The sequence below is a fragment of the Drosophila elegans genome, unplaced genomic scaffold (genome assembly GCF_018152505.1).
Source record: "Drosophila elegans isolate 14027-0461.03 unplaced genomic scaffold, ASM1815250v1 contig_183, whole genome shotgun sequence".
Taxonomy (NCBI): Eukaryota; Metazoa; Arthropoda; class Insecta; order Diptera; family Drosophilidae; genus Drosophila; species Drosophila elegans.
This window is the reverse complement of record NW_024545550.1, coordinates 5,189,796-5,210,728: the sequence shown is the minus strand read 5'-3', so window position 1 is coordinate 5,210,728 and position 20,933 is coordinate 5,189,796. Positions and strand designations below refer to the sequence as shown.

At 42.5% G+C, this 20,933-nt stretch overlaps 8 protein-coding genes across 8 annotated transcripts; 3 read left to right on the top strand and 5 right to left on the bottom strand.

Annotated features, from left to right (window-relative positions):
- Nucleotides 1-3: 3 nt before the first annotated feature.
- Nucleotides 4-4,561, bottom strand: LOC108143574 (integrin alpha-PS3). Its single transcript, XM_017268085.2, has 8 exons — nucleotides 4,267-4,561; nucleotides 3,277-4,204; nucleotides 3,113-3,215; nucleotides 2,098-2,685; nucleotides 1,908-2,037; nucleotides 1,483-1,845; nucleotides 556-1,312; nucleotides 4-494 (listed from the first exon to the last, which is right to left on the bottom strand). Exons 1-8 carry the CDS (start codon nucleotides 4,434-4,436, stop codon nucleotides 408-410), a joined length of 3,126 nt encoding a protein of 1,041 aa, XP_017123574.1. The 5' UTR covers nucleotides 4,437-4,561; the 3' UTR covers nucleotides 4-407.
- Nucleotides 4,562-5,068: 507 nt separating this feature from the next.
- On the top strand, nucleotides 5,069-6,546 carry LOC108143575 (exosome complex component RRP4). The gene is made up of 2 exons (XM_017268086.2): nucleotides 5,069-5,619; nucleotides 6,042-6,546. Exons 1-2 carry the CDS (start codon nucleotides 5,173-5,175, stop codon nucleotides 6,489-6,491), a joined length of 897 nt encoding a protein of 298 aa, XP_017123575.1. The 5' UTR covers nucleotides 5,069-5,172; the 3' UTR covers nucleotides 6,492-6,546.
- A 466-nt stretch (nucleotides 6,547-7,012) lies between these two features.
- Nucleotides 7,013-12,913, top strand: LOC108143521 (zinc finger protein 689). Its single transcript, XM_017268005.2, has 3 exons — nucleotides 7,013-7,308; nucleotides 10,928-12,013; nucleotides 12,069-12,913. The coding sequence occupies exons 1-3, from the start codon at nucleotides 7,147-7,149 to the stop codon at nucleotides 12,849-12,851; spliced, it is 2,031 nt and encodes a 676-aa protein (XP_017123494.1). The 5' UTR covers nucleotides 7,013-7,146; the 3' UTR covers nucleotides 12,852-12,913.
- On the bottom strand, nucleotides 8,153-10,673 carry LOC108143522 (caspase-1). The gene is made up of 3 exons (XM_017268006.2): nucleotides 10,160-10,673; nucleotides 8,812-9,380; nucleotides 8,153-8,753 (listed from the first exon to the last, which is right to left on the bottom strand). Exons 1-3 carry the CDS (start codon nucleotides 10,303-10,305, stop codon nucleotides 8,497-8,499), a joined length of 972 nt encoding a protein of 323 aa, XP_017123495.1. The 5' UTR covers nucleotides 10,306-10,673; the 3' UTR covers nucleotides 8,153-8,496.
- Nucleotides 12,914-12,997: 84 nt separating the features above from the next.
- On the bottom strand, nucleotides 12,998-13,660 carry LOC108143523 (cytochrome c oxidase subunit 6A, mitochondrial). The gene is made up of 2 exons (XM_017268007.2): nucleotides 13,508-13,660; nucleotides 12,998-13,368 (listed from the first exon to the last, which is right to left on the bottom strand). The coding sequence occupies exons 1-2, from the start codon at nucleotides 13,602-13,604 to the stop codon at nucleotides 13,136-13,138; spliced, it is 330 nt and encodes a 109-aa protein (XP_017123496.1). The 5' UTR covers nucleotides 13,605-13,660; the 3' UTR covers nucleotides 12,998-13,135.
- A 678-nt stretch (nucleotides 13,661-14,338) lies between these two features.
- On the top strand, nucleotides 14,339-17,931 carry LOC108143560 (serine-threonine kinase receptor-associated protein). Its single transcript, XM_017268068.2, has 3 exons — nucleotides 14,339-14,897; nucleotides 16,751-17,416; nucleotides 17,477-17,931. The coding sequence occupies exons 1-3, from the start codon at nucleotides 14,777-14,779 to the stop codon at nucleotides 17,674-17,676; spliced, it is 987 nt and encodes a 328-aa protein (XP_017123557.1). The 5' UTR covers nucleotides 14,339-14,776; the 3' UTR covers nucleotides 17,677-17,931.
- Nucleotides 17,796-19,094, bottom strand: LOC108143561 (eukaryotic translation elongation factor 1 epsilon-1). Its single transcript, XM_017268069.2, has 3 exons — nucleotides 18,938-19,094; nucleotides 18,557-18,862; nucleotides 17,796-18,103 (listed from the first exon to the last, which is right to left on the bottom strand). Exons 1-3 carry the CDS (start codon nucleotides 19,016-19,018, stop codon nucleotides 17,951-17,953), a joined length of 540 nt encoding a protein of 179 aa, XP_017123558.1. The 5' UTR covers nucleotides 19,019-19,094; the 3' UTR covers nucleotides 17,796-17,950.
- Nucleotides 19,095-19,462: 368 nt separating this feature from the next.
- Nucleotides 19,463-20,851, bottom strand: LOC108143296 (putative gustatory receptor 59f). The gene is made up of 4 exons (XM_017267611.1): nucleotides 20,790-20,851; nucleotides 19,827-20,736; nucleotides 19,622-19,774; nucleotides 19,463-19,564 (listed from the first exon to the last, which is right to left on the bottom strand). Exons 1-4 carry the CDS (start codon nucleotides 20,849-20,851, stop codon nucleotides 19,463-19,465), a joined length of 1,227 nt encoding a protein of 408 aa, XP_017123100.1.
- Between the last annotated feature and the right edge of the window lie 82 nt (nucleotides 20,852-20,933).

The window sequence follows — 20,933 nt, the reverse complement described above, 5'->3', positions numbered from 1 at the left end:
ACAGATGGTTACGATTTTGTTTATTTGTTTACAGCCATAAAAATTAAAATTAAATTGTGTCGCAAAGTAATCTCAATGAACATATATGTAAAAAAGGGAAACATTTCATGTATTTAGTAGTACAAACATATTTTACTTTCCCAAAAGAGAACTATAAACTATAAAACGATACATCGTAAAGAAATTTAAAAATGTTCCATTCCACCGATTTTTCTATCGATAAGTTAACAGTTCTCGATATCAAGATTGTGGCGGGATGTTCAAAAATGTGTAAATTGCAGCCACAATTTGTACAAATTTTGTAAACTATTTGATTTTTTATATTTATATATTATATTTTTTATTTATTTTTTATTGTGTGCTTTTGTACTCAAAAAACAGCAATCAGGTATTATTTGCGGCAAGGATTAATCCTGATCTGATCCCCTGTCCAGTATTTCCGCCTTCTTCAACCTGTTCATCTCGTCCCTCTTAAAACGATTAAAGAAACCAAGCTGAAAGGTACAAAAAAATAAATTGAAAAACAAAAAAAACGTTAATAAACCATATACGAACCTTGTAAAGAGCATAGGTTAACGCAGAAAGCAGCAAGAAGCCAGCGATGAGGGACACTATGATGTACCACATGGGGATACTAGCATGCAGATTCCTAAATATCACATTTGGTTCAATCTTTCGACTGATCTTCAACGAACTCGATGTGGGATCACCCCGCTTGAGGAGTTCCACATCGGTCAGAATGACAAAGTACTCCCAAGGTTGCTTCTTATCCCTCAAATCCACATTAAAGCTTATTTTTAGATTAATAGGTTTATCCGGCCATAGTTTAAGACTCATCTCGGCATGGACGCAGATCGTCATGTTAGTATCCCGGCAATTCAATACAATGGTACGATTCACCGGCAACTTGTCCTTAAAGTCTTCGTTGTAATCCTTGACACTTAAAGTTCGAGCATTTTCTCCTTCATTGACCACTATATTATTAATATCCCTACGCTTTCGATTCGGGAAAGAGGTTATCTGGTCGTAGTCCAGTTCGGTCTGGTTGGAATTCTCAATGAGGAACCCATTATGGTCGTAGAGCTTGATGGGCAACATATGAGAATCGTAGGTGGCATGCAAGTCCAGGCTGGTTACGTTTATGATGGGTATAACTTTTGAAGAACCAGCTACCTTATAGGCGATGGGTATATAGAAGAACGTGGTTAGCTGCTCGATAACACTAGGGCCGCGGCTTTTGATCTGGTAATTATTGATAATCTCCGCTGAGTATGGGTAATTGTTGAGAACAATTTGATCATTTTCCTGAGCCCTGAAAAGGAACAAGTTGCTTTCGTTAAACTAGTAATTAGGAAATAATGTTTTTTACATATTTAAAGGTTTTTTTTAAACATAAGGGCTGTATCTATAGTATTATATTTCGGACGACAATATCAATATCAATAGCTCACATTGGAAAAATAGGAATATTAAATTTCATACCCACTGGCATCGATCTCGGTGAACTCCTTCAAACTGATCACATTGGTTTTCTTGTTGTCCGTGGGATTCTTTTCGCTTCCTGCACTGAATACTGCTGCGTCGATGATCAGTGAATGTCCACCGAGTTGGCTGACATCGAAACTGACGGTGATGGAGTCGATGTCACCTTTGGCCAAAGTGCGTCCCCAGTTGAGGTCGCATAACATAATTGCGTTGCTGACCTTGCAGTTACCCGGAACCTGAGCGAATGGCAGTCGCGCAGAGCTGGTGACGTTAAATTGAGGCACATAGGCATTCTCTCCGTTGTTGGTGACCTCGTATTTCAGACGCAGGATACTGGTAGAGCCCAAAACATAACTGGGGCTGGGATAATAATACTTTTGAAATAATGAAATAATAAAACATATCACCAGATCCCAGCTTACCTCACATCCAGGCTCTTTAACTGCAGATCAGCAACACAAACATCGGCGGCACAGCCCGTGCAGAAGCTGATCTTCTCCGTGTAAACCTTCGGTTCCGCCGGATCAACAACCGCGCAGGTTTCGCAGAATTCTGTTGAAGAAAATAGGCATTATTAAGTGAATAATTTATAAAACATGCTTCTAAACTTACCCCCAGAGTTCGGTACCTTTGTCGCCAGCTCATAATGGATCTCCAAAACGATGGGCTCGAATATATTTTTACCGGTATAACCAACTTTAACCTCAAAGATCGGACACTGTTCCAAAGGACCCCCATTAGCAGTGAACTCTATCTTGGTATCCTGCGTCTGCGCGAACTTAAGCCGCTTCAGCTGCGTATCTATGGTAATCCGGATGGCCACCATCTGCTCCAGTACCTCCTTTTTTGCCCGGTCCGTGGAGCTCAGTCGGTAGCAGGCGGTGATCATCACCTTTTTCTGATCCGCTTTTATTTCTCGCGCTTCCGACTTCACAGTGGCATGTATCTTTACGACTGGATAGGCGCGATACAGATACACGGCTTCGGCATTTGGGGCTCCGATGGCAAAGTCATTGAACCCGTTGCCATCTATGTCCGATCCGCGGGAGAGTCCGTGTCCGAACATGTGTGCTCCGTAAAGGAAAGGTTGTTGGGAGGGAGCATCTAGGCGCTGACTCGGCTGATCCCTCAATCCATGTTCACTGCCCAGGTAGATGAAAACTGCTCCGTTTCCCTCAAAAGGAGCTCCAACGGCCACGTCTACAAAAGGAGGGGAATTTCAGTGTGTATAAATAATATATAGTTTGTTATATAAATTATATTAAATATGCTTGTTCAAATAAGTAATAAAGTTTTTGAAAAAAATTTAAAAATGTTTGCCGAAAATTCATTAATAATGTTGTTAAATAAAACCTTACCCAAAAAAAATTTTTTTAGGTCTGAACAAGAAAGGGAGCCAACTTTGGGAAACAAAAAAAAAGAAATCGACAAAAATTTTTTTTTTTTTTTCAAATTTTTTTTTTTTGGCAGCTCTATGATATAGTTGTCCCATCCGGCTTTAATAGAAGAACGGACGCACGGAAAAAATGATACGTTTTTAAAAATATATTTACTTTATAGGATCTTCTTCACTGCGCTAAAAACTTTTGACTGAAGTCAAAACCCTCTGCAAGGGTAAAAAACCCACCATTGTATCCGTCGTGATTGATATCGCCCAGTCGCGAAAGACTAGTTCCAAAACGAGCATTACTGCCCACTGCTGACCGCACAATTTTCTGCTCAAAGCTAAACTGTGAAGATAAGAAGACAATGAAAGGGTGTCTTATATTTGTTTTGGAACTTATTACTCACCAAGCCCTTGTTGATAAACACATAGATAACACCGATGTCTGGGGAATCTCCCAGAGCGTTTAGGGGAGCTGAGATAATAACGTCCGTTTTTCCGTCTCCATTGAGATCCTCCGCCAAAACGGAGTAGCCGAAATATTCGCCCAACTGTTGACCACGGAACTCATGGAACTTTCGGATGCCCCTACCTCGGACATCAAATATAAAGGCCTCGTTGGCCTGAGGAGCTGTGGCCACGTAGAGGAGATGGGACAGGTTGGCACTATCAAAGTACCCGGAGCTCACGGCATAGCCAAAGTAAGAGTCCGCCTTTTGGCCCCACGAGCTGGGTTGGAGGATTTTGGGTGAATATATCTCCGGATTGTAGTTGCTTGTGGCCACATCTCGCATTAGGCGTCTAGTGCTCACAGGATGATTCTTGCGGTACACAACCACCGATCCCTTCCAATCATCGATACCCGGGGCTCCGATCAGGAACTCGTAGTTGTCGTCCGTCACATGAGCACTGTGTCCCAGTTCGCCCATGTAGAACATGACCTTCTTATCGTCGTTTAGCTGCTGTGATTTCAAGCGGAGCGGAGAAGTGCGGCTCACATGATGCGGCTTTGTGGACACAGTGTCGGGGACCCAGTAGCAAACTCCGTGCAGTTGATTCCCCTCACTGTGCGGTGTGTAAAATCGGGGGGCACACACGAGCAGCTTATCCGAATCCCGGGTGCCTCCGTCCATGGATCCACCCAGCCACTGAAAGTCCTTGCTCTCCGAGTTCAAGGTGTATCCGTTGTCGGAACCAATAACGTCGCCGCGGTAATCCAGGACATACGGAACGCAGTCATCGTCGATTAGGGAGCACCTGTATATTGCCCCAGTTTCGTTGATGGTGCTCTGTGAATCCAAGGTGGATTGAGCCCGAGGAGCTCCCACAATGATACTGTTTTAAAAGATAAAGATATTTTTCACTGGTGAAAATGATTTTTCACAGATCCAACTCACCTAGTGGGTCGAATGACGAGCGAGTATCCAAAGTAGGAACTGCGAGTCTGGTTCAAGTGGGTCTTTGGGTGTTTTGGGTAATTTATCACTAGGTTCGGATGAGGCGAAATATTGAAAGCTTCGCTCTCGTATTTTAATGCCAGAATAACTAGGTAAAAAAGAAGACACATTTTTGTCTTAAAATGTAGTTTCTATTGTAATTTTATTTCTTGGTTTCTTTAAGAAATATTGTTTAAGCTTAGTTTTGCACTCTTCAAAGGTTCAAAACGAAATGAATTGAGATATTTGAGGGCAGTTGAACAATTGTAGATTCTGCTGCCTAATTTATTTAACATTGAACTCAAGTTATCACGCTTCTTATACAGCCAGATTTCCGCTGCAGAATATTAAAAAAAAAATTAATATGGTTTACCCAAGCAAACTCGGGCGGTCAAAGTACCGAACACTTATCTTTTAAGTCGAATAAATATGTTATTTAAGTAGAACCAAACTTAGTGTTTCGTTAAGCTAACTTAAAAATACTTCAATACTTTATTTTATACCTTATATATAAATTACTTTATTATTAGTAATCCCCTGAGTTTCTCGAAATAATGCTTAAAAAAAGGAACATTTTAATTAGTTATATGACTATTTATACCTATTTAAATTATTTAAGTTAATAGTTTAAATTAAATCTTATAAAATCGTTAAGTTTTTTTTTTATTTAATATTACTCCTCAATTGAATTGACTCAATTCAATTACCACTGTAGTTGCGGCGAAGAACCGGAATCAGAACTGGAACCAAATACCGTAGCCGGAACCAGTTCCGCGGCACGCGTGTTTCGCCAGCTGTTGCTCATACATCCAGCTCAAATTAAACTTTTTGTTTACCTCACCCGAATTGGAACCCAAGCCCGCCGAGATGTCCACTAACGCTGCGATAGAACTGGCCCTGGATCGGGTGGACTGGCGTGACCTGGCCGCCCATGCGGATCACCTGCCGCGTGTCTACACGCCCGGCGAAGTCCTAATGCCGGAGGCGGGATTCATGCGTGGCCATGGAACCTTTGTCGAGGACGAGAACATCAAGGCCTCGGTGGCCGGGGTGATCCAGAAGGTCAACAAACTGATCTCCGTGCGTCCGCTGAAGAGCCGCTATGTGGGCGAAATCGGGGACGTGGTGGTGGCCCGCGTCAGCGAGGTGCAACAGAAGCGCTGGCGCGTGGACACCAATTCCCGGCTGGACTCCATCCTCCTGCTTTCATCCGTGAATCTGCCGGGCGGCGAACTCAGGCGGAGATCCGCGGAGGACGAGCAGATGATGCGGCGCTATCTGGACGAAGGCGATCTCATCTCCGCGGAAGTCCAGGTGGGTGTTGTACATATATTTGGGATTGGGATGTGTAATGACTCGACAATGCTGTAGAGATTATTTAAAAAGGATTTTTTAAAACCGACATGAATTGGCAGCTTTAAATTTTCAGTATTAAAAAAAGCTATTTTGGAATTATACATATTTATTTTATATTTTATTAAGTAAAACAAAAAATCAAAATTGCATACAGAAAGTTAAAATGTGAGATTTTTGGGAAACCTTATTTTTTATAATATACTTGTAAAATATGGTTAGAACTTTAGCTTTTTAAATTTAATTTAAACAATTTATTATTCAGCTACATTATTGAACCTTTAAAAAAAAAAACTTTGGGAAAATTAAAAAAAAAATTATCTTATTCTTTGCCTTTCCGAAACCATTTAGTTCCTATATTAACAACAAATTTTCTCCACCAGAACATCTTCGAGGAAGGAACCCTTTCGCTCTACACACGCAGTTTGAAGTACGGAAAATTGTCGCAGGGCATCCTAGTCAAGGTTTTCCCCGCTCTCGTCAAGCGTCGCAAGATGCACTTCCACAATCTGCCCTGTGGCGCCTCCGTGATCCTGGGGAACAACGGCTATATCTGGATATCCCCGACGAAGGGTCAGGAGCAGGAAGGCGGCGAGGGAGGATTTGCCGTGAACTTGAACGAGCATATACCGCGAGCTGATCGGGAAGTGATCGCTCGGCTGAGGAACTCCATCTTGGCGCTGGCCAAGTGCAAGCTAATGATCTACGACACCAGCATCCAGTACGCCTACGAGGAGTCCCTCAAGTACGAGGCCCACGAGTTATTGCAACAGAATGTCATCTACGACATCGGCGAACAGACGCAGGCTCGACTTAGGGACGCCGACGATTAGGTTGGGAATTATAAGATTAATAAATAGAGATTGTAGGACTTTTCCACTTCGTAAATATTGTGTTTTCAATTGGTAGTGCTTTTAAAAATGTTAAAAGCTATTGAAAAGGGTTTGGTGTTGCTATCAAATACTTTAAAAACGATTATTTTTACTCAAAAATGTATAACATAACACATATTGAATTTTGGAATATTTAAGAGCATTTTAAAACTTCTATATTTTATTGTAATTTAAATTTTCAATGTATAAAAAATTGAGTTGGACAGACATTATAATATTACTTATACGAGTTCGTAGTCTAAAACTATGTTGAAAAAAAATTAACTGAGTAAATTATAAAGATGCAAATTAAAAGTTATAAAAAAAGGTCCCTATTTTTTAAACAAAAAAAAATATATATTTAATTGAATTACAATATTCAGTGAGAACAGCGTTTAGTCGAGACGCACTCTAGATATCGGCAAGTCATCGATATATTTGGCAGCCCTGGCACGTGTGGCGATTGTACCGACGATCTGGCAACTCTTGAGCGGTTTGTGCAGTAGAAAAGACGCCAAGCAGATTGTTTTCCTCGCTTTTACAATTTGTCCCGACTTAAATCGTTTTAGTGCTTGCTACTCGCGACCCCCGAAACTAGTTCGTTGCAATTGTCGCGATGGCCGAGAAGTTGGAGGCTCGCGAGGCCCTAATGACCGAGAAAAAGGTCTGCCGCTTCTGCCTCACGGAGCAGAAGTTGGCCTCGATTTTCGAGGAAAACGCGAGGGTGAAAACAACCGCCAATCTGCCGCTGCAGATCATGGCTATTACGGCGATCGAGGTAAGCGGAAGGCGGCTAATGGGGTTCTAACTTGCACTAACGACCGCCACGCATAACTTGGCTAAAAAAATAGCTCGTGGGTTTCCGAATCGACTGCGACGGCGTCTTGGCTAAGTTTTTCCTGTTCCTCGGTTGTCTTAATCCTTTCCCTAATCCCTTCTACAAAGTCCTTGAAAATGGCCACAAACTATGACCCACCGATTAGTCAACCATTAGTGGGAGTTTCCCCATTTACGGTTGTGTGAAAAAACCCATTTCAATCAACTGTCGCAACTGTACTGGCCAGCACGCACACACATGCAAAGTCAGCTGATCGCTCGTGGCAGCTGTCAGTTGTTTTTCGGCGCGAAAACAAAACCAAATTTTTATAATTCTTAATTTAACATGTTTTCTAATATCATATTAAAAAAAATGTGGTTATTAAACCAGAAAAGAAAAGCTGTTGAATAAAATCAGGAAATTATGTCAAAAAGTCTAAATATACATACATTAGGCAACTCAACTATACAGAATTTTAATTTAATAAAAAAGTCAACTACCTGCTTTTTTAAAAGAAAAATTATTTTTAAAAGTTTCATGGTAGCTTTTAAACAGAGGCAATATACTAAAAGAAAAGGATCGATTTTCTAAATAATACAAAATAAATTTGAACTTCACTAGTTGTTAAATAAATAGACAAGGCCTAATAATATTAAAAAAAATAGTTTCTCTACAATACTAATCAAATTCACTTGCGTTTATTTTGCACAAACTTAATTGTAGGTCAACTATATCTTAAAAAACAATCGAACAAAAACTTTCTAAACTCTGGTTTTATCTAACTTAGAAAAAACATCCATACCGATTTATATATAATTCATTTTTATTCGTATGCATATCAAATATATATGTTTGCGTTTACACGTATAAATCTTCATTGTATAATCTTATCTCAAATTTGTGGGTTTGCTGATTGGCAAGTGTTCGTTTCTTATATTTAGGGAAATCATAAAATTAGGTGGGCAACGAATTTCGTCAATGATAAGGCCTGAAATGGGTGGGTAAGGGGAATGAAAAGGGATCGAGGTGCTTCATATCCTTCAGGATAATCGCACGCGTTACCTAAAACTAGACTTGAAGTGAATTGGAATCCAAAGTGAACGATTACGGGATATGGTTGTACAACCTATTTTACAAAAGAGATCTCTTTTAGCCAGCCTTATTGCCATTCGGCTTGTCGCCGAAGCGCAGTATGCGCGTCAGCATGGAAGTGAGGCACGGTATCTGTTTCTGGCGATCCATCATCGGAGTGGCGGGCACGTTCGACTCAAAGTCTAGGGCTACACGCTGGTTAACAAATGTGAGCAGGGTGAGCATGTCGTACTTTTTGCCATTGGTATTTAGCTCTCGGATCAGCGACTGCATGTACCAGGAGCCGTTGTTAATGTTGCGCCAGGAAAAGTATCCTACAAGTTTTGTTGTTAGTTAAATACAATGTCATTTGCATATAGTTATTATTCTTACCCGGAATGGTCGAGTACGAGAAGAGAAAGTCTGCGTGTATGGGTATCTTGTAGCTCATTGAGGACTCTCCATCCGTTTCGGTAACGCTCTTCTCGAGAGTTATGCCTCCGTCCAATCGATCGCCCTGGCAGGCTTGGATGAAGAACATCTTCGGCTTGCCCGCCAACGAGGGACAAAAGGTGGCAGTGAAGTAGTGCCATATATTGTCCAACTTGTACTGCACATCCTTGGCATATAGGTAGCCATGCTCCCCGTGGGAGAGGATTGCCACCGCCAGGCAGTCATTATCCGTGTGATCCTGTAGGGCGGCCTTCTCGATGTGCTTCAAAATATCCCTCAACTTGCAGTCCTGGTGTACAGACACTGTGAATCCCAGGGCAGTCAAGGCCTTGTTCAGCTCCTTGGCATCCACATTCGTTCCGCTGCGACTCTTCAGCGAGGGTATATCGAAGTGCTCGTGATTAAAGATCAGAGCCAGCCCTCGGTGCTTGTGATTCATATTGTACTCGCTTGCATATCGCTCAACGGGCATTCGGGCCACAAATTTATTGGCCGGAAGGGGGGAGGCGCTGCAAAAAAGAGATGCATCCACTAGTCAACAAAGCAATCGTTATTCGTTACAATGGCCAAAACTCAGGCGCGATAAGATTAGATTAGATTAGATCTTGGCCAAAATTGTCAATGATTAATAGATGATTATGAAAAGATTTGTTCAGTTATGAGTTTCTCAATACAATTGAGGAAGTGGAAATGGGTTTTATATTGCTGCGCATTTCCTCCAATAACCAAAAATAAAACAAAGGTATTGCATTTTAATCAGAAAACACTTCAAAGACATTCGCATTACAGTATTTGACAAATTGATTCCATTGATTAAGTGATATGGCTACAATGACTAATGATGAGAACCCATTTATATAAAATTGTTTTCCAATCAAAAATATATTATAATAAAAAAAAATGAGTACATCCATTTTAATGTTTTATGAATATTATTATACCATTATCTTACAGAAAATTTTGATTGGGATGTTTAAATAGGTATTGGCAAAATAATTACAAACTGTTGAATTGGCGTTTAAAAATTATTTTACGAATCTTTGACTGATAAGATAAGATATGATAAAGTCCATAACTTAAGTTTAATAGGGGGAAGAACAATTTCCTAAAAGTGGTCAAATTCGCAAAAATATATTTTAAGAAATTATGATTTTAGAATTTTTCCAGGATTGTAAATAAACAACAACATTGATAACAAGGGCTGACAACAAAACACACAGAGAGAGAGAGCGAGAGAGTGAAGTAGGGAAAGAGAGCAAAGAAAAAAGAGTGCGGCACATGGACTTACCTCGCTGCAGTTGCACCACCAACACCAACAACAACCGTTTCCGTACAGCCCTTGGCATCGGTATTATCAGCTATAATGCTGCCCCGATTTCCAGCTCCGTTCGAACTAAAAACGCCGTAGTTTCTGGTTATGCACTCGTCCGTCATTTTGTGTCCGTTTCTCTCCTCTTGTTTTGATTGTTTGCGTTTCTCCTTGCCTTTTGTTCGTCGTCTGCCTGCCGTTTCTTATTCTCCTCCTCCTCCTCCTTCTCTTCTTCTTCTCCTTTAGTTGTTGCGCCCTTTTTAGGTTGATTGTTCTCCAATTCTTGTTCTGGTTTCTTTATCGAGTTGAGTTGGCCAAACTTTCCACAGCACAGCTGTTTTTCAGCTTTTGTCGGTTTTGTTTAGACAAAACAATCGAGCGAATGTCCTTTTATGGATCAGCTTAGCCGTGCTTAATCAATCAATTACGGAGGTTAAGCGTGCTCGCCGCCGCGAAAACAAACTTCAATTGCATCGGTAGTGGTGTGTATGCACTTGCCGCCAAGCGGAGATGGCCAGTCGTCGATAATTCGACGGTTTGATAAATCGCAGTGCGATTAAATATCGATTGGTTTGTTATTTTATAGGGGGTATTATAGTTTTTGGCGGGCATTACCATTTCAAATTACTTATTTTATTAAAGTTATTTTATTATTAAAATAACGTTACTAAAAACTAAAAAAAAATTACGATCGCGTTCTTCTGTTAAAACTCCCTAACATAACACTTACTTCTTTTTTATTACCAGGTTTACGCCGGTGATGGAATGCCTGGGCTCATTTGCCTGGAATGCCGTCTGCTGTTCGAGCACTGTTACCGCTTCAAGCAGATGTGTAAGCGGGCAGAGACCCTCCTCCGACAATATCCCTTGACCGGAAACTGGCCCTCGCCTCTGGAGAAGCCCCGTGCTCCCATGATGACGGTAATACCCAAGAAGGTGGTAGTAGTTCCAGCCCCTGTCGTCGAGACGTTGGAGAACCCCAAGAAGCTCCTTAACACCATGGCCAAGTCAAGCCAGATAGTTGTCGAGAACGTCCAAGTGTTGGAGACAAGTTTGGTGCCCCAGAATCCAGTTGTAGTTACCCCTCAAGCCAATCGCCGATCTCACGCCTACGAGTTAAAGGTGGAGAACAACCAGGAGCTATCCATGGACGATGTGCAGAACATGCTGGAGGACATGGCCAACGAACTGGACAAGGAGATGACAGCAGCAGCACCAAAGCCGTCGCCCAAAAAACCCAAAGTGTTGAACAAGTCGTCGATTAGGATTCTGAACAAGGGACCAGCTGCACCGGTGGAACCGCGCATTGCCACGCCGCAAGTCAAACGGGATGAGAGCGGCAACGTGGCTGTAGTGACCGAAGTTCTGGACGTCGACATTCAGCTAGATTATCACGATGATCCAACCAAGAACACCGAGACGGTGGCTACCAATGTATTTCCGTGTCCCGATTGCGAACGCTCGTTTCCGCTTCAGCAGCTACTTGAGATCCATCAGCTGAATCATACGCGCTCCCGCAGTTTCCAGTGTCCCCATTGCGAGAAAAGCTTCTTCTCGAAATACGACCTGGCCAAGCACAACTTTGTTCACACTGGCGAGCGACCATTCAAGTGCACCATCTGCGGAAAGGCCTTCACCAGGAAGGCTCTGCTCCATCGCCACGAGCGCACCCACACGGAAATTCCCAAGATCATCTGCGTATACTGCGAGAAGCAATTCATCTCGCGCCAGGAAATGGAGAAACACGCCGAGCGGCATAAGAAGAAGCGTCCATTTAAGTGCGGCGTCTGCAGCAAGGCGTTTGCCTTCAAACAGGGACTGGAGCGTCATGAGGTAAGGATATTCGAATGATACAAAGTCCAGCAGCTAATATACTTTATTGTTTCAGGTTGTACACTCCACCAATCTACCTTTTCCCTGCCAGCACTGCCCGAGGAGCTTTTCCACAGCCTCCAAGCTGGCCCGACATCTCGTGGCTCACGCCGGGAAGAGGGCTTATCCCTGCAAGTACTGCCCAAAGTCGTACCTGTTGTCCCACCATCTCTCGCGGCACCTGCGCATGCACACACAGACTTCGGACGCCATGTTCGTGTGCAGCGAGTGCAAGAAGTCGTTCACCAGCTACAACAGCCTGCTGGAGCACGCGAGCGTGCACGCCAATGCGACCCTGAAGTGCCCGATGTGTCGGGAGCAGATCGAGGATATTGACAGCGTCGATGCCCATATGGAACAGCACAAGGAGAGCGAGCGGTTCGCCTGCGAGTTCTGCGATCACATCTTCTTGACCCAGAACTGCCTGCAGAAGCACATCGAGGACGATCACGTGATTGACATGGAGCCGTACCAAGTCGATGAGGAAGGCGAAGGGGAGGAACACATCGAGGAAGATTTAGATCTGGACGATGTAAAGCATGAGGAATTTGAGGCGGAGTATTTGGATGAAGATAACTTAGATGACGACCACCTCGATGATAGCGACGAGTCCTTCACGCCGCCTACTAAGCAGCGAAAGATCATTACTCCCAAGGGAGTCGAGACCGTGTCGTCGCGCCAAACCCGGAGCCGAGATACTCAAAAAGTCTCACCAAAGGCAGTCGCTGTGAAGAAGGATGCCAAGTCGCAACCCAAACTGGATCGCTTTGTAGTTAAGAATCGCAAATCCGCGAAATAAGAAACCAGAGATTGGATCCATGTTTATCCTTACACATTAAAATTATTATATACTCCAAGAAACTGTTCGTTTATGGGGATTCTCTTCTGATTATAGCGTATTCCTGGCTAAAACCATCCCATACCTCTACTTCTTCAAAGGTTATCCTCGCTCTGATTTGATCTTTATTGAAGCGCCAACTGGAGTTTAAGTAATGGTGTTTTCTCAGTGTGTCTGTGTATTTCCGCCTAAAGTTGAGTTTACATTAACGTTTATCACTACCAAACAACGAAGGCGGTGGCCACCTAGTGCTCGTAACCGTCGGGCAGGGGGTTGACATGGGGGTTGTGGAACAGGCTCTTCTGGCCCTCGCCCCAGGGGAAGCGCTTCTCGCGGCGGCGCAGGTAGTCGTACTTGACGAACTCCTGGCGGGGCTTGTCGTGCTCCTCCTGGTGCTTCAGGTAGGCGTTCAGCATGCACAGACCAACGGCGGGAGCGGCCACGAAGAAGGACAGGCGCTTCCACACCTTGTAGCCACCTTAAATACGACACAGAACATGGATGTGATGTTATAAGAGGGACTCCTCGCATCGATCTTGCCCAATGGCCAAATTACATAACCTTAACCTTACAAAAGCGGTCGAATTTGGACGTTGGGACTCCGGAAGGACACTTACCGGAGTGCTCGCCAGCCACGGCGGCAGTGCCGGACATATTCCGGGCGGCAGTAGCGCCAAATTGGCGACGAATTGCGTGATTTAGAATAGCAGACATATTTTCAGTCGATTCTTGGCCCGAATGAAAATTTGCTGTTTTGACAAGTAAATAGGGGTGGCCAATCGCCTGCCAGCGATATATCGTTACTTGTTCGCCTTTGGAAATCGATGTTTAAGTGATTTTGGGGGTGATTTGTTAAAACATTTAAAATAACATATCAATTAATTTATTTATTAAAAAATAATACATATATTATTAAAACTTAACTTATTTAAACACCTCATTAGTTGCGCTTTGCATATGTTTCTTTTACTAAATTTAAATTTCAGGATCTATTTTTAAAAAAGTGTATTCATACAGTGACTCACATTTTATTTGCTGCAGAGCCTATTCAAAAATGTATTCGGCTGTAAATTTTGGACGTAAAGAGCTATGTTAAAAATATATTTTGTATAATAAAGGAGCATCGTATGTTGTTAAAATTTCGGATTGAAAAAAGTGTTAAAAAGAGCAATAAATGTTAAGAGATTCTAAAATTGTCACATCGATATTATTTTTTGTATATTTTTCAATTTATTTTTAAAGATATTTAAAAGTTACAAAAAAATCAGCTCTATATCAAAATATCTTTACATTTTTGACAAAAACCGAACCACTAAAAAAAATCTTTAAATTAACAAAAATTCTTGTTATGAACCAATCTCCGCCGTGACAGCCCAGTCACAGTTCCCAGTGATCGCCCATCTCCAGCGACAATCGACACACGCGACCACCACCATCGCTAGGATAGTGTGGGAACATCTTATCGAGACTGGAGTCGGCTACCAATCGTCCATCCACAACAACAACGTGTCGCGTAATTATTTTCCCCTCTTGTTTATAAAATTCAGCGCATTAAATTGTAAATACACTGCAAACTTTTGCCAAACAACAACAAAAGTACTCGGCTTGCGTTGGAAAAGCGCAACAACAGCAACACGAATTTCAGCAACGAACGGGAAAATCATTTATCGAACGGGCAGTGAAGAGTTATTAATTAGGCGAAAACACCAATTGAAGTACAAAGCGAACCCCCAAAAAACCCCAGCCAGCTATCCATTAAGTGCAAAATTTGCAAAATTCTCACTAGACATAACGAATAAAAGCACGGCGGCTACACTCGCAGAAACAGAAAAGTATTACGGCGGAAGGAGTGAAAAATCGAGGGGAACGGACCCACTACCGCTACAATGGCTGCCAATAACTTGCGACAAATACCGCTTACCTGCAGTGGACATACGCGGCCAGTAGTTCACCTGGATTTCAGCGACATCTGCGACAGCGGCTACTTTCTCATCTCGGCCTGCAAAGGTAAAAGTGGCGAAAAATCGCATGCGATTAGGCGTCCTTGTGCGCTATATATAGACTATATTCCGTCGTCGCACAGTGGTTGATACTCTAAAAAATCTTCGTGAAATTGTCTGCTTGGTTTTCTTATTGCAAATTTGAGATAAGCGTAGCGTTGAAATCTTTCTAATATATTAATCCAGTTAACACTACTCAAAGGAGGATAGTTTTTTCGCATTCAGCAACCCAAGAACTTATTGTTAGGATTTTAATTTTGAAAATATTGAACAAAAATGTTTCTGTACATAATTGTAAAAATTACAAATGAATTTTAATCAAGTAGAAGCTAAAAGCTTGGAAAAATTTGTTAGCATAAAGATAACGTCTAGTAATATGAAAACCTACTACCTTTAAAAGTAGTTTTAAAATGATTTTTGAACAATCTTTTTATGTTCCATATGTGCACATACGAAGTTAGGGTAATAAAGTCATAAAACAACCAGAAAGTTTATAAAATAGTTACAAAAAAAAAAGTGGCCTACCATCATTCTTTGATAAATTATTGTTTTCGTAGAAAAGATGCTGCATCAGCGGATCCGTCGATCGGCAAAACATATGTACTTGCGAACAAACACGATTTAGCTCCGTCTAGGCTGTGCTTTACCTTGACCCAAATGCAAAGTCATTCATCGCGAGCGAAACCTGTTTGCTGCGAACCCTTTTCCCGCCAATCGCATGCTACAAATTTCACGTTCTTTGCCTTGAGGTGTCAACTAGTCGATGCGATGCGATTGCTATTGCTGTTTTGCCTGTTGTTGTATTGAGACAACACGAGTGTGTGCTTTGCATTCGATGCTTTCGCTAAATGTTGCATTTATGCGGAAAGAGCGTACTCCCAGTGCAAGTTCAAGTTAATTTCGTTATCGCCTTTTAACGTACTCGCTTCCCCTTGTTTAGCAACTTTTCAAAACTTTGCTCGTTTTGTGCTTTCAATTCAGTTCAGGAAGCGCCTTGAAACTTCTATATTTATATGCTGTGTATATGCAGCTGTTCGACTGTCGGGAGAGGAAAGTCATCTGTATACGCTAACAATTAAGAAGAAAAAAATATTCAATATTTATTATTTATGTCCCTGAGAAATGAGAAAAATTAAAACCAAAATTGCATTTCAGCAATTATTATAAAATTTTAAATTATTTGAATTTGTGTCTAATTATTTCATAAAATACTAAATAATCACCGTTTAATTGAATCGCAATTATTTTTATGAGTTAGATTTATTTAATGATATTATCTTTTGTTTGCCTCTTTGTGGTTACTTCCTTTTTTTAACTTTTTTAGATCGAAACAAATTTTGAATTCGAAATATTCTTTTCTTAAATGTTAGTCCATTAACATTTATAAATGAGTTTAGTGTTAGGAAAATATTTAAGTTGCCTTAAATATGCTCATTAAAACAGATTTTTATTTATTTCTTGGGTGTCTTTATGCTGCACTAAGGCAGGCATTTAAAAAAAAAAAAATCAACCTAAGAGACCCTTAATTTGTCAAAGATTTCCCCTCTGTCCATATGGATTTACTATATACCCACCAACTGAACTAACAAGCCGTGTCCCTGCACTGCAGCAACCTGGATGGGAACTGCACTTCCCTGCCTCCCGATCCCGATTCCAATTCCGATCCCGCCGAGCGGTGCGGTGCAGTGCAGGTGACGTGAACTTGGGGAGCTCGCTTGCATGATTGCGAACGTCAGCCAGGTCGTTGGCCTTGGCGGCAGGCATTGAGTCAAGGTGGCTTCCGTTCGTTAATTTATGCACGCACGCTCGCCGGGCGAAAGCGAATGCAATTGACCGAGAACTGTGATCTGAATCTTGCAGATGGCAGCCCGATGCTGCGGCACGGCGACACCGGGGATTGGGTGGGCACCTTCGAGGGACACAAGGGCGCCGTGTGGAACGCCACCCTCAATAGGAACGCCACTTTGGCCGCCTCCGGAGCGGCGGACTTTACCGGAAAAGTGTGGAACGCGGTGAGCGGTGCCGAGATCCATAGCTTCCAGCACAAGCACATCGTCAAGAGCGTGGCCTTCGACATGGATTCCGAGAACATAGTGACCGGCAGCAACGAGAAGCTGGTGAGGGTGTTCAACCTGGAGCAGCCGGAGGCACAACCAGAGGAGTACGCCGGCCACACGGGGGCCATCAAGCGGGCACTGTTCTGCCGCGGCGATAAGTGCATCATATCGGCGGCCGAGGACAAGACCGTCCGCCTGTGGGACCGCATGACGGGCATCGAGGTGCAGCGCCTGCAGTTCAACAGCAACCCAAACAGCCTGGAGATCTCCAGCGACAATCACATCCTGACCATATCGCATGGCAACTCGATTAGTTTCTGGGAGATCGACACGCTGAAGAAGCTGAAGGAGGTGAAAGTGCCGACGAACGTGGCGTCGGCCAGTTTGCATCCGGATAAACATGTCTTCGTTTGTGGCGGCGAGGACTTCAAGATGTACAAATTCGATTATATCACAGGAAACGAAATTGGTAAGAGAGCGTACCCTCTAGATGTAGATCTTAAAAGCTAATGTCTGATTCCCCCAATAGAATCCTTCAAGGGCCACTTTGGACCCGTGCATAGCGTGAAATTCAGCCCGGATGGTGAGCTCTACGCCAGCGGCTCCGAGGATGGCACTCTCCGGCTGTGGCAGACCACCGTGGGCAAGACCTACGGCCTCTGGAAGTGCACGGAGCCCTCGGATCTGGGCAATTCTCTCAGCTCGCCGCGCGAGGTGCAGGCGAACTGATGTTGGCGCAGCAGGAGTCGCTGCTACACAGCCCACGCTGCACCGGCGACCAGCAACGCAAGGGCACGTGATCCGGAGCAACGGCTGAGATCCGATTATCAAAAGAACAACTCGTAATGTGGGCTACAATAACGATTTTTCATATTCCAACGCTGAACTCTCTCATTGGCATTAAATGATAATCACACACAAAACTACATTGTGAAATGCAATAGAAATAAATAACTTAAGTGTCGCATTTGTGACGTGAATGGATTCGAAAGTTCCCTTGTTCTTAGATGTGAGTGCCAGTGGCCCAGCCGTGCAGGTAGATGGTGGTGAAGTTCAGCAGCGGTTCGCCCTGATGGACATCCGGGCGGTTCTGGAGGTGATCGAACCAGCGCGAAAGATTCAAATAGGCCTCCTTGTCCACCGGCGAGAGAGATTTCTAGAGGAATAGACAAGGGGTTAATGACAAAATCAAGGTAAACGTGATGGGGAAGTATTATTTTTGCCTTTAGGACTTTCACATCTTTATCTAACATTCTAGTTACAATATCTTTCCGATTACTATCGGAATTATGTGAGTTCTAAAGGTAGGTTTTAAACTGAGAAACAGTATTGATATGTGCAGCCTGAAATTGGCACCTAAATACAAATTTCTGTAGAGTTTGACATGGAATTAATGAAAAATTTAAGGTAATGTGATGGAATAGGCTTTTTTCGGCCTTCCTACACCAAACTGAAACATATTAAAAGGTATCCCAAAAGTTTTGTTTAAAAAACAACTAAGTTATTTGAAATTGACTAGATTTTGGGCCAAAGAGATCTAATAAGCTGAAATAAAGACTTGTAGCCCGAATTAATCCCCTTCATATAACATATTCAAATATCTACTCACCACAAGATCGTAGATGGCATAGTAGACGGCCAGATCGGCCAGTGTGATGAAGTGACCCACCAGATAGGATTTGCTGGCGAAGAGCTTGTTGAAGTCCGCCAAAAGTTGCTTGGACACGTACTTGTCCTTGGAGCCGGGCGCCACGTAGAGAACGGAGAACTCGATCCACTGGTACACCTGGGCCTCCACCTCCCGCGATGCCTTGCTGTTTTGGGCCGTCTCCGACTTGGATTCGTGGGCCAGGCTCTCCAGGATTGTGGCAAATCCGGCCACGGTCTTCTTTTGGCCACTCGTGCGCGTTACGACCTTCACAACAGAACATAAATTGACGGGGGATGGGTGAGAATTCTTCGGTTTGAGGGTCAGCTATGCGGGACGCACCTGCTCCTCGTTGAGCTGCACCTTGCCGGGATTGACGCCCAGGCAATTGGCAATCTTCTGTACAGTTGCGACGTCGCACATGGTCAGCGAAATTTAAGTTATTTGCGTGCAAAAAACAAGATACGATACTCCAGAACCGTAATCAGGGTTGCACTCTTGCTCTGTGCCCTGAAATCTATCGATAAGTGTGCTATCGATATAGCTTAGGGCGGTATTTTTAAAGTTCTCTAACTATCAAGGGCAAACAAAAACAAATAGTATTTATACTTATGCAAAAATTAACATATTCTCTTTTCTATGAATTTATACAGGTTATGAATTTATTTAAAAAATGGCAGACCTTTAACAAAGACTTATGTTGCTCTGTAACGCTTTTTTGAATGTATTTAAAATACATTTAAAAGATCAATATTTTATATTTGCTATGATTATTCTTTATTAGAATTGTTACAAAATATTTTTACAAGTTAAATGGACCGTAAACATTTCACATTTTTTTATATTTAAAATGTGAAATGTTGGTGCCTAAGTTTTGGTGGTGTTTCCCTGCATCGATTTAGACAAAGCCTCATAGGTGACATCATATTGCAGCAGGAAGATAAAGAAATTCGCAGAGGCCACTAGCAACTATAAAACAATTAACAGTGAAAGGATATAAAATAAAGTTAAATTGTGCCAACTTACTGCTGTTAAAAACTTTAGGTCCAGCTCGATGACTCCACCCACCACATGCTGTCGTACATTTGTCCGCATTTGGAGAACAAAGTGGTTAATAGTCTCCTGAAGATCACTGTCATTACACGACACTCCATTTAATATGGTCAAACACTTGGATTGCTAAGAACTTAATAAATTATATGTTGAAAAATAGGTGTTTAGAGTGCCCCACCTCATTTTGAATCTTGTGATTGAAGTACAGGATGCTGCAAATCTTTCCCAAGTGCATGGCCAGCCAGAGGATCATGTACAACCACTTGGCCCAGTCGTCGATGGCGGGGTTATCAATGCCCTGGTATACCAGAAATAGGTTGAGGTTGAAGTTCAAGAAACAGCCAACGAAGAGGAGTACTATAGAGTACTGGAACGTTCGGTTAACCAGTTTAGTAAAATTGTTCAAATCCGCGTGCTGAAGGCGGTATCTTTGAACCTCCACTTTTCGCGGATGACATAATTGCAACAATTCTCGCTCCAGATTTTCGGTTACTTTCCTCTGTCGCCATGCGATTCCTTGGAGCAGAAGGTAGTACTGAATAAACGATAAACCACTTATGATATTAGGCATCACATAGCTGTTGATACTCAAGATCGATTTATAGATCACACATTTCTGGCTCCAGATGTCCATGGCAAAGGCTAAACAGGTAAAAGTCCAGACTAGGAACAACTGCAGGGCTACGAACTTCTTGGTTCTCTTGCCATCTATGGTATAGCCCCTTTCCAGATCAGTCCTTACAATATCTTTTAAGACTTTCGGAATCCAGTTTCTTCCTTGCAAAGTGATGAGCATAATGACAAAAATATGGATTACATAGATTCCCGATTCAATGGCATTGAGATAACGATCCAGGGAAGCCCTCTTCAAAGTGATGAGCACGAATTCCCAGTAGGAGGCCAACGTGAAGCATCCATACCAGACGGTAATCCAACATAAATGAAGCAAACGATAGAATCTATTGGTACAGCCTGGTAAAATTGTTATGGGTGCTGTGTTTGCCACAACAGAGATAACTAAGAACCAATACAGGGTCTTAATCAATTGTTGAAACCTTTCCATGCATTGTTGATGGAAGGTAGATGGTCTGAAAACGTATGGAGCTATAGTATTGTGACAAATATTTTGTCCAATTCCTACCCTTGTCTTAGCCAAGCTTTAAGTTTGGGACGTTTCGATTGAAGTTTCTTCGCGCTCCACATGATGACTACTGAGGATTTCAAACTTCTTACAATCATTTAAGCCTGTCAGGACCTTCAATCCAATCATTAATCATCATTAATC